The sequence below is a fragment of the Acinonyx jubatus genome, chromosome E3, assembly GCF_027475565.1.
Source record: "Acinonyx jubatus isolate Ajub_Pintada_27869175 chromosome E3, VMU_Ajub_asm_v1.0, whole genome shotgun sequence".
Taxonomy (NCBI): domain Eukaryota; kingdom Metazoa; phylum Chordata; class Mammalia; order Carnivora; family Felidae; genus Acinonyx; species Acinonyx jubatus.
The window spans coordinates 39,516,511-39,528,839 of NC_069398.1; the positions used below are offsets into that span (position 1 = coordinate 39,516,511).

General features: G+C 45.5%; 1 protein-coding gene across 5 annotated transcripts in view; it reads right to left on the reverse strand.

The window, feature by feature from the left end:
- Positions 1-12,329, reverse strand: part of CREBBP (CREB binding protein) — a 126,422-nt gene that overhangs the window by 17,137 nt on the left and 96,956 nt on the right. For 4 of the 5 annotated variants that reach the window (XM_027043371.2, XM_027043372.2, XM_027043369.2 and 1 more), the window contains 5 exons: positions 10,877-10,995; positions 9,547-9,786; positions 9,003-9,091; positions 3,438-3,548; positions 1,867-1,923 (listed from right to left, as the gene is read on the reverse strand). In XM_027043371.2, coding sequence (XP_026899172.1) covers positions 1,867-1,923; positions 3,438-3,548; positions 9,003-9,091; positions 9,547-9,786; positions 10,877-10,995 — 616 coding nt within the window. The remainder of the gene's footprint in view (positions 1-1,866; positions 1,924-3,437; positions 3,549-9,002; positions 9,092-9,546; positions 9,787-10,876; positions 10,996-12,329) is intronic. The other variant, XM_027043370.2, reaches the window with a different exon arrangement.

The following is a 12,329-nucleotide window of genomic DNA, read 5'->3' on the forward strand; positions in this document are numbered from 1 at the left end:
GCGACTGCCACCACCCACCCCCCACCACCTCCCATGGCTGCTCCGTCTGGACCTTGCTCTTTGCCTCTAGTGCTGCCTTGCCCGCAACCAGCTCCTTCTCTGAAACCTCAGCAGTGGGGCTCATACTCTGTGTTAGGAATTTAAAGGGTCACCAGGCAACAGTTCCCTGTTTCTGTGCCCCTTCCAAAGATACTCCACTCTCAATGTTTTCCTATGTGACAGAAGAGGACTATCAAAAAAAAGAGAGAAAGAAAGAAAAAAGTATGTGCTAGGGGCGGCTGGGTGGCTCAGTCAGTTAAGTGTCCAGCTCTTCCGTTCGGCTCAGGCCATCATCTCACGGTTTGTGGGTTTGAGCCCCGTGTCGGGGTCACCGCTCTCAGAGCGGAGCCTGCTTGGGATCCTCTCTCTGCCCCTCTCCTACCTGTGCTCTCTCTCTCTCTCTCAAAATAAACAACAACAGAACTATGTTCTAGACCTCATTCTATCAATTTTCAATTTCATCCTCTCCCCACGAACCATTATTAACCACGTGGCTGGCTCCCGTTCCCATGTTTCCTGTTCATGCACAAGCATCTCAGCGGCCACCTAGATGGTCCCCTTCCTCACCCGCACAGTGTGGCTTCTCCTACCAAGAGGTGCTCCTTTATTTAGGTCAAGCTTCTACTTCCTGCCTGAGCTGTTGCTCTGAGTCTCTTAACTAGCTTCCTACTGGAAAGGAAAGTCATTTCCTGGCCTGGTGAATCCACCTCACAGATCCAGGATGATCTTTCCACAGCAGAAACCAATGAAGTCCTTCAAAACCTCCAGGGCACACAGAGGAGATCCGTATGTCAAAGAACAGTGTAAGTGGCCCTTTACCCAGTGCAGGGGAGGTTCACATAATGTGAATAACGGACACAGAACATCAGGACAGACGATCCACTGGTGATGAAAAATACGGGGCACAGCCTCCTCACGCACCAGGCACTGTGCTGAGGCTGGAGCTCGAGTAGCTGCCGTGCCCTCCCCTACTGCCTGGGCACTGCTGCTGGGAAAGCCCGGGTGAGCTCCCAACAGGAAAGCCCTTCAAAATGAGCCCCTGGTGCAAAGTCTCCATCTTCCACTGCAGCATTCGACCCCCCCCCCCCCCCCCCCAGAGCTGGGGCGTTGGGACCAAGGGAAGGAGGACCTATCTCTCGGCTCCCAAACATCCCATGGTGTTGGAGCCTGTGCTCACCGAAGCAACAGAACACAATGGGCACCTCCACACGCTGGGGTGCTCTGAGCACTTGGCTTTAGGGACCTGCAGACACTGCCACATGGAAGGAACTCTGAAGCCTCTTTAGGGGTTATCGCAAAGCAAACTTTGCAAAAGAAGCATCCTCACTGACCAGTGGAGACAACAGGAGGATCTGACAATGGCCTCTGGAAGTACACCAAAGTGGCAAGAACATACGCCAGGCCTCCTGTTACTCGTTTTTAAACAGTCGTTTCTAAAAAGTTTCCTTTCTGAAATTTCCCTTTAAAAGGTGTTAGTGCTACCCCAGCAAATATTCATATCTTTAGTCTCTAAAGAGTCACACTAAACGGCCTCTCAATAACCATGACGACGGAGTTAGCAGAAAGGTTCTGAGAGAACCAAAGCATCCATCTAATGTCACTGCTGTTAAAATTCAGGAACTGGACAGGATGCTGCAGAGACACACATATTTTGTTTGAGGTAAGAAGAATGCATATCTGAAGTAGGTTCACACAGAGGATCCCACCCAGGGCAACCCACTCCCAACATTCCAAAGGGGCCTTCTCCTGCAGGCCCGCCACAAGGAGGATTTTCCCGATCTGAAGCTTAAAATCCAGAAGTCAGAAAGAAATCGCTTATCTACTCACGGTTCAGGATCTAAGGTATCATTTTTCTTCTTTTCAAACTGATCCTTTGAAATTGTCCTTGTTTAAAAAAAAAAAGGGAAGAAAGAAAACTGTTAACTAACTAAATGTATTTCTTGAGCATGAACTACAGGGTCTGTGGGATATTATTTTATAACTACTTTTTCAAATAAAAAGTAAATAATGGTCAGCTGAAATCTCAAGTATAAAACTTATTTCCACAGAAAGTACTATCGTGTGTTTTTCTCTATCTGCCTTGGATATTTCCTCCCAACTATCACCAGGACTTATTATAAGATTTAATTAAGACTACTCAAAATATGATGCCAAAATCGTGTTGAGACCCAAAACTATAAACTGTCAATTCAATCTGTACGGTGAATGACTCCTGGATCTGACTGATAATTGGCATGATCAACTCTTGTAATGGTAACTGAATTAGATGACACAAGATCAGCATCTACTTGGGGATATTTGACTTATTTTTAAAGAACTGAGTATTTGGTTTCTATACGGTCCTTTTGTTATGATCAGTGTATATGCGAATTATCTCTGATTCACAGGGTTATAGAAGCCAATTATTAATCACGAAATTGGACCAAAGTGTTAGAATTACAAGGGACGTAAAAATAAACTGAATACAGAGAAGGTCTGTCACGTCAGTTTCTATGTCTCACTAGTGGCCACGATTTGTTCTGTGTCTGGATAAAGTAAAGCTGACGTGCAGAGTCCATGGCCACTGCTTGGGCGAGAAGCCTTCCCACCGGTGGTGGACAGTCACACTAGCAGGGCAGGAGTCATGACAGAGTCAGGAGAAAAGAGAGAACCACAAGACGCTGGCAGCCCTCGGCAGAGCCGGTGGCCGGCAGGCTTTCGGTATCTCAAGCACGTGCACGAGTTGACCATTCAACTGGTGGGTTTGCCTCTTCTGGCCACATTCTATGTGACCGCTCAGAGGTGAACTCCATCAGGGGATAAGCTTTGGGGAGGAAAAGGTGAACTCAGTGAAGGAATGAATGGACCAACTCAGGCCTGTGCACGCTGGAGCAAGTGCCACACCTCCAGCCACAAGGAGGCAGGTTTACCCTCCGGGGTCTCGCTGCCTTCCGTCACAGGCTCTGCAGCTTAGAGGACAGAGAGTTCAGTAGAAGATCGGAAGAATGCTAAAGACGGGGTATGTACACACGATTCGTTTTTCGTCACTGCCAGTTCTGTCAAAAGGGAACTGGTTTCTTAGGTCTAAGTGAAAATTTACAATTTCCCCAAAGGGAGGAGGACCACCACCAGGAAAAAGCAGGAGTTTTAAAGGAAGAGACACAGTGAGGTCAACAGAGACCAGTCCGCTGCTGCGGAGGCTACGGGTGGCACAGTCTCGTGAGGAGGGAAGAATGTGGAGGTGGGAGCCGTGTCTAGCTGAAGAGCTACATTCTGACGCAGGAACGTGGGCGTGGCAAATACGAAAAAACACATCACCCGGAAGTCAAAATGGCAGAGGTGCTTCCCTTTTAATTGCGGACAAGAGGGACAAAACAATTACGAGTCAACCCCGAGAAAAATGACAGCATAGTACTTACGTCTGGGGTTGTGAAGGGTCGTCACCCAGGGTAACATTCTCCCCCTGGATCTCTGTGAAACACTTCTCACAGAAATGATACCTGTCAGCAAGAAGGCCATACTTGGGTGAACTGGTCCATCATAACACACAGCCACCCAAGCAACGAAGCCACCAATCAGAGCAGGGCAGATCACCACGACGAAGGGGGGGCGTTGTTGGTTGATTGATGGGTCAGTGAGGACAATGGAAGGAACAGGGGCAGGTGGGGAAGGGCAGGATTAGAGAACAGGGGAGGGAACAAATAGCACAGACATGAAGGTAAGACGCAAACACCGAGACAACACAGAGCAGAAAGCCAAGGCAAAGCTTGATTAGCATTCGGTCTCACTGCACACATCACAGGCCATCATCACTAACAACGGCTGGGCTCGGGCCAGCTCCGAGATGCAAACGTTTTCAAGGAGTTGTTAATACTAGAATTGCAAGGAGCCTCAATTTAGGAGTTTGAATTTTGTTATTACTTCAGAGAAAATCAAATATAACTCCAGGGTTTCCGATGGAGAAGTTTTACTTCGAACAAAACAGTCTGACAAAGGCCTTAAAAAAGCAATTATTTTTCAAAACGGAAAATTTATGCTTGACAGCAATGCACAGATTTTATTTCCGGTATTAAGCCAGATCTTTTAAAGGTATGAAAATGTTGGGCACGCAGAACCGGTTTTAATTTTTTTCCTGTTATTTTTCTCATGTTAATCACTTCGTTAAATGAGTTACAATACGAATGAAACCAAATCCATATTCTGGACAAACATTTAACAGAAATGCAGTCGGGGTCAAAGACTTTCCAGCCATTTATCAGTACGAATGTACAGAGAAAAAAAAAAACTATGATATATTGTATAAACAATACAATATATGTAAATCCATGAACAATCAATCTCAAAGACTTTGAAAATTCAGTTCTAAAGCTTTGGTTTAAACCGTTTGGTACTGGGACCAATCATTCACCAATCTGAGATCCTCAGTGATTGACTGCTCTGACTTGGTGACAATCCAAGTTAAGCAAATTTGGAAAGTTGATCTTTATAGCACAATCTGCATTTGAGAAATTATCCATCACCCCAATTTCTTGTAAGATAATACAAGCCTGGGCTCAAGCTACCCAAGAAGAACAATTAAAATAAAAACTCTTAAATGTTTGGAAAGGAGACGAATGAGAAATCAACAGAAGTGCAGGCTGACGCTGCATCAAACAAGATGAGCACACAAGAATACTGTAAAAATAAACAAGCCGAATGGAGGTGGATTCACAAGCGAAAAGGATGAGTAGAAGGTAGTGGCAGCAGCACAACAAAATGCGGTTTTAGTGCTCAAAACTACATCTACAAGATGCCAAGAGGATTAGTGTTAAAGACACTGTGACGAGACTCGGAGTGCCACACCGCACGGACACGCGCAGGGGACGCGGCAGCTCGCAGGGTCACTCACGCACGCGCACGCGCACACACGCCTTCAAGGACGGAGGCGCAGGCCCCCACCCGGCCGTCTGTCTCCATTCCTACTCACATCAGTCCCCAGCGAGTTCTAATTCTAGTCTTAATTACACACACTAAGCATTCTGTCTGCTGGACTTCACTGACTAAACACACAGAGTCAATTAAAAGCACAAAACTTCAGAGTGCAGCATCTCAAAATGGTCCGATCTTTCCGTCTGTCGATGAAGGCATGACAGACTCACTGTGGGGAGGAACTGGATTAATGAAAGTTTCTTCCCGGGACCAGTTTACTTGTGATGATCCAATCAATGAATTCTGCCAAGAGTAAAAACTCTGACCAAGAACAAACAAATAAATATTGCTGTTTAAAAATATCTACATCTATGTTTTTGTTTTGTTTTGTTTTGTTTTGTTTTGTTTTCTGAATCAACTATAACAAGATGCTGGCTATTCACTATTTTGGAAATGTTCTTACAGAGCCTTAAATCATGTGGTAAACAGGACTTCCATGTGCAGGAGGGCGTGATCGTCACTGGCAATTAAAGTGCAGAAACCATAAACCAATTCAGGGGCAAACAGAACAATATGCAAAAAAGATATCCCCCTCAACATGAACCATTTCTCTTTTAAAAATAAAACTTGTAGGGGCGCCTGGGTGGCTCAGTCGGTTGAGCGTCTGACTTCAGCTCAGGTCATGATCTCACACTCCGTGAGCTCGAGTCCCGTGTCAGGCTCTGTGCTGACAGCTCAGAGCCTGGAGCCTGCTTCACATTCTGTGTCTCCCTCTCTCTCTGCCCCTTCCCTGCTCATGCTCTGTCTCTCTCTGTCTCGAAAATAAATAAAAACATTTAAAAAAATAAAAATAAATAAAAATAAAACTTGGAATTGAGTGTTCCAATTCATTTTATGATCAAGCATACAGCTACCGCCGGCTAGCGAAACGGTGAACTCGTTTGGAAGTGAAATCGCCACAATAGTTACACGTGAGGCAAAACGGCTTTAAGATCCTGGACAGACTCTTAGCCCTTATTCAAGCAGGACATCAAGCCCAGCGACATCCAGGAAACAAGAACCATCAGCCCATCACTCTCCAGCGGAGGAAACTAGCCCGGAGCAAAGCCCTGATGCCTTAATGGCAGACCCCAGTGATGCTGGAAGCCTACACCCTCCATGGGCAACTAACCCGGATCTCCAAAGCACCTCCGGGATGGAAACTGGGAGGCACAGAAACAGTGTGCGTCCCAAAGCAAGTGGAGACACTGGAGAATCGAACGTGCTGGGTTTGAGAAGGGTCCTGAGAGGCGGCAACAGTCTGGAGAAGGGGCACAGCCACCCACTGGTCAAGTCTGCTGAAACCGCCCTGGCAATCACTGGGGGACACACTGGAATGCCGCACTGTCCCCCCCTTTATTCCCTAGTCCAAACTTTATTCCCCCTAAAAATACAGAACGGTTCAGAAAGTCACTTTTCAATCTTAAGAGCCTCGTTGACACTCTGCCTTGTGTGAAGAAAGCAACCAGATGAACATGGAACTGCAAAGGAGAAATACTTCACGTAATCCAACAACGATGTGCATGTGGGTACCTAAAATTAGCACAATATGATTGCGTAGTTTCTCTGTAAGGGTAATTTAATGTATGGAGTAAATTTTCAAATGCAGATTGTTTTAAGTACCATAATAGTATACAAAAATAACTGGGATATCTAAAGATAGTATCTGAAAAATTTATACACAAGTTTTCCCAACATGAGTTTCAAACATTCAAAGCGTGGAAACAAGTGAAGACGGGTTTACATGCTAGTTTATATTAGTTTCACTTGTTCAAGTGGTCTGTAGGACATCCTATTGCTCGAGGTGCCCAGTTTAGGACAAGGAGTGCCAAAACAACTGTTTGTGAGAACACCACGGTGTTCACAAGTAGTCAGAGATGCAAATAAAAACTTAAGCAGTTAAGATGTTCATCGTGGAGTGAGGCCACTGCTTTCTTAGCATTACAGCACGTTAGTCTCTGCAAGCACAGTGTCCTAGGAAGCAGGCCTTGCGAGATTCAGGGAAGGAGCGGGATGCCTACGCTTTAGGCCAGGACTTTATTTCTGTCTCTACTCGTAAGAAAAACACTTTTGTTCAGTAAAGATGAAATTCTACACAAAAGTAAAACTGGACACTTCAGGTCTTCCCAAACAACCCCATGGCTGTGCTCCCCGAGTAACCTCCTGCCAGAGGGAAGTGTGCCTTGATCCCATCAGTTCTACTGAAACTAACTGCTCTCAAATGAGCAAATCAGTAAAGGCAGGCTCCCAAAGGACATAGGAACAGTGAAACAACAATGAAAAGGCCCCCAAATTTTAGAAATGGAAGCAAGCCACCTGCTGTCTGTTCTTCCTTCTAGACCCAAACCACGTTGGGCACTCAGCAGCGGGGGCATTTTTCAGGAAACAGGTAGCTGAAATCTGTTCTCTTAAAATTTCCCAACTTTATTTTGCTTGGCACATAAGTTTCCAAAGTGAATTCCTGTTCCTTGTTTCACGGAGACTGACAACCGAGGTTGTTAGGGAAGGTGTTACTGTGCTTGTATTATGAACAAGAAGGTAAAACTTCATACGTTATGGGACGTGCTAAAGGTCAGGGGGCTAGAACTGTAGCTGAAAAGGCCAGAACTCCCCCAAGAGCACTTGTCAGTACAGGAGAGATTCCATCAAGAAGGAACTATGGTATTATTTCAAACTGTCTCCCACCGATAGAAAGGGAAGCTAGGACAGAAACTAAATTCCTGATGTTAACGTATTTTTAACGTTAAGGATGGGGTACAGGCCACACTCCAGCACCTCACTCTAACTGAACGGTGCCCGAACAAGCAGGCTGGGCAAGGCTTAGCAACCTTTCTTTTGAGACATGTTTATGTCAATAGTTTTTGCTTTTGTTTTAAAGTAGAATTTTGAAGGATTTACTAATTATAAATATGATTAGATATTTTTAAAAATTGGAAGTATTTTAAAATCATCAGAACACAGATAATTTCAAAACTAAATATTATTGAGGCCTGCACGTGTACCTCTGAACAAATAACAAAAAGCCCTCTACTTCGAAATATAGGAACATATGCAATTACTAGAAGCAGACAAGATCAAATCATCAAAACATCAAACCCTAATACTGACATTTAATACTTGAGCCTACAGACGAGGAACAGGCACAGAGCTGAACCTTGGTCACAGGAATTTGGTCGCCTATTCCTCAAATGGAGGCAAGGTAACTGAATGTGACCAAGATTTACAACCTGTGCCCTCAGGGAGGATGCCCTCGTGCTATGGCAACATGTGGCCGCCTGAAACAGGAGACACAGACAAGTTTAATTTTTCAAAATGGCCCCAAAACTATGGAGGTTGTATTTGTGTGTGGCAAATTAACAACAAAAAAATACTATTTTCATTCTCTTTTACTTAAGACAGAAAACCCATTTAGCCATCCCCACATTTTAAGAGAATGGCAAATATTTCTCCAGGATAACTACCACTCACAAAACCCTGAAACGGCCATCCTATGATGGGGAGAACTCAACAAGAATGCAAGATCTCATTCAGTGTTGTGTTATTAATTTTAAAAAAAGTTTAAGTCTAAAGCTTTTATTCATTTTTATTTACTTTTCCTTTTATTATTTTTTTAAGGAAATATCATCAGTGTAAGTCTTTCCATCAGACTGTCCGGCCCAAATTATGTAGGCAAATATTTACACGTGAAATAATAAAATACAATGTTTCCACTTAAGATCTTCAGAAAGGTATGTGAACCCTTATTAGAGTTACTCTGGACTCCAGACTCTTCGGTGGTTACATTTTGGAAAGACCACAGCTTAAGAACTAACCTTCCTGACTCAAGTAGTGCAGCAAGCAGGAGCTTCAATTGCTACCGTGTAAGAGCATGCTTTCAAATTAAGAGATCATGGGCCTGAGTGACGAAGCAGCACGCAGAGTGGCCCATTTCATTAGAACTCCAGAAAAGACATAACCCAGGCTATACTCAGACGGACCTGCTCGCCCTGAGACCTTCGTCCTGTGCCTATAAGCCAGGACGCCGGCTCGGTGCTCACCTGTTCTGATAGCTGTAGTAGGCAGCGTCGCGAGGAATTGTACACAGCTGCTTCCCGTAGCAGCACAAAGTCTGTGGGGAAAACTCATACTGCAAAAACAAAGGAGAAAATACTAAAAACGTATCCCAGTGACTGTCCTACAATGCTCTAATTCACTAAGAAGAGCTGTCAGATTCAGCTAGTAAGATATTCCTATTGGTACATGGTATAGTTTTCTAACAATTTGCATAGCTGTTTAATAAAGACATTTTTGGATTCCATGTGACAGAATCAACGTCAAAAGACATTTGTTACACATTGATAAAGGTACAGAGGAGCAGCCAGAAAGGCATAACCCAAGGTCCTCCCCAATAAGCAACTCTAGCTTTGATCACCCATTACATGGCTTCAGGCAATCGACTTGTTTTACAAATGCCCAGACTCCATCCGGGTCCTTCCCAGAACACAGGTGGGATACAATGTGGAGTCTATCATGTTATCATAATACCTGCTCTGGCTAATTTAACCGGCAAAGTTCACTTTCCAAAAAAAGTCTAAACTGTACCTTGCGCCCACAACAATATCCAAGGGACTGCATGACGGGGTCAATTTCCTGCTCAAAGACCTCAGCAAGTTTGCTGCAGAACTTATAGACCCGGGACGTCTTCCGGTTATAGAGCCAGGCGTTGTTGAACATGAGCCAGACGTCATCCACATACTGCCAGGGTTCTTGGTACTGCCCCGTGTCCAGCTTCCGCTTGATGGTGGAAAGGTCCATAGGATTCTTGACAATGTCAAAATAATCCTTAAAGACAAAAAAGTCTCAGTCTAGTGGATCCCCCCAATACTAAATGCCAGCCTTGCATAGCAGCTTTATCTTAAACAAAACAGAAACAGGAAGTACCAGAACAACTTCCATTTCTAATAGCAACAAATGGGAAATGAGAAGAAAATAACCTCTGACCTTCCTCTGGTTGAATTACCTAAAACTGTAATTAGTTTTGTCAGGTGTGACTAAATTATTTCAAAGGCAAAGAGAAAAATAATATTAATAAATTATTTAATAAAAAAATGGGTAAAAGATGTTAATAGAAACCTCCTTGGTTTTTACAATTTATTTTTAAAAAAGGTTTATTTATTTTTGAGACGGTATGGGCGGGGGAGGGGCAGAGAGAGAACAGGGCAGAGGATCCACAGCAGGAGCAGGCTCCACCGCTGTCAGCAGAGAGCCGGATGCAGGGTTCGAACTCACAAAGCGTGAGCTAGTGACTTGAGCTGAAGTGAGATGCTCAACCGACTGAGCCACACCCTGATGCCCCGAAAAATTTTAAAGTAAGGATTTTAAACCACGGAATTAAAATGGTAAGCACATTTATCAGACAATATGTTTTTCTAGAGATTTACTCTTGGTCCTGGCAAGCAAGATGAAATTCCAAGACAAACACAAAAACAGAAACAAAAATAGTAATACTGCTTAAAAAAAAATCTGTTGGGTCACTATGGCCTTTGCGAGACGACCCAGAGATACCAAAATGAGAGGCCCAGGTGCTTTCCAACTGATGATGACCAGTTCTTTCTTTAAAACCAGCCTTTGAGACGAAGGCTCACACACAGCCCCAAATCTAAGTGAGGCTCCCGGGGCCGTGTGTTTGCAGGCGGTGTGCCCCGGTGCGCTCCCCCACCTCGGACCCTGGGGCAGACAGAATAGGTGGGGAAACACACACCCCACCCAGTGAGTCAAAGGTGTGTAAGAAAGGTGTGCTACTGATTCGACAGAGACGTTTTCTTATAGGCGAAAAATCTTCCAAACAAGGGTATGCCACCCAATTTTGAGGTGAAACATGGACACCCGGGAGCTACGCTGGCACGGTTACACTGTCACTACGTGAACTTACCGGGATCCCTAGCAGCTGGGGGTCCACAGGCTGCCGGAAAGGCAAGGACTCCGGGTCCTGGCGGTACAGCGCTTCCAGGGTTGGCATCAGAGCCTGGCGTAACTCTTCCGGCTTAAAGACTGCGGGTAGAAAAACCAGGGGATGACACCATTCACGAGGCACGCAGACGCCTCACCCGCCACATTCCAAATCGAAGCCCGGTCTGCCTCTCTAAGGGTCCAGCCATCTCCATCCCCACGGCCACCCGCGCCACGAGGCCTGCAAGGGCCCCCATTCCCAGCAGGGGCCGTGGACACTCTAAAGCTACGGTGTGGGGCTTCTGCAAATACAGTAACGGGGTTTTAAAAGTGCACCTACGTCATGAGACCAAATACCACACTGACAAGTTCGCCTCTTCAGTAAAAGAGTTTCCAACGTTAAAGCTGCGTTGAACCGAAAATGAAGCTAACTCCCAAATCTGCTTGAGCCAATGGGTGGTAATAAAGCCATTTTATTGGAAGGGGCCTTTCTTCCTCTGGTGACACTCTTTCTGTCCTTGGCTGAGGTAATCTCAGGCACCTGAGACAAACGGTTTTGTATTCCAACCTCACAAACAAACGTACACACTAAGAGAGCTACCAAATCAAGTATTTCCCCCCAAAGTTCTGTGCTGTTCTCTCCACCCCTCAGCCACTCCACTTCCTACTACGCTTTCCGTTGTCACCAATCCAAGGACGAACACCAGCTGCCAAATACATTCAAGACGGTAGGTTCGCACAAAACCCAGTGAGTATTCAATTCATGGCCAGGAAAATGTGCGTGACAACCCACGAAGCCAAGAGGCGGCTCAGGCGGCAGTGCTCAGGTCGCCCCGCCCCACCCCGCCCTGCAGTGGGGACCACAGGCGGCCCAGCGCCACTCCCCTCTGCGCGCAGAGGCCGGGCCTGCGGAGCGGATGTGCCCGACAGGAGCCTCACGAGAATACACATCCTGCCTTCGGCTAACCCCTTCTCTTCTATTCTGTTCTTTACAGAAATGGAGTAGCGTTTGGTTTTCTTTGAGTAATTCTTTATAAGAAAACGATTACTTAGTTAATCAACAGCTTTTGCATTCTTCTTAGGCCAGAGATCAGCAAACTCTGACCCACCGGCCCAGTCCAGCCAGCTGCCTTCCTGCGTACAGCTGGGGAGCTAAGATTGGTTTTTATGCTTTTTAATGGTTAGGAAAAAAAGAAAAGAGTAGTATTTCATGATACATGAAATCAAAGGTTAGCCTCCAGAAGTAAAGGTTTATTAGAATGCAGTTCTGCTCTGTCTGTGGCGGCTTTCAGGCCACGAAACAGAGTGGCTGCAACAGAGACCGAACGGACGGACGCAAAGCCCACGGGGACTATCTGGCTCTTCATGGGGAGCGCGCTGCCCCCTGCTGGAGGCTGCATCCCCTCCTGGTGGCAAGCTCACACGTGGGTCACTTG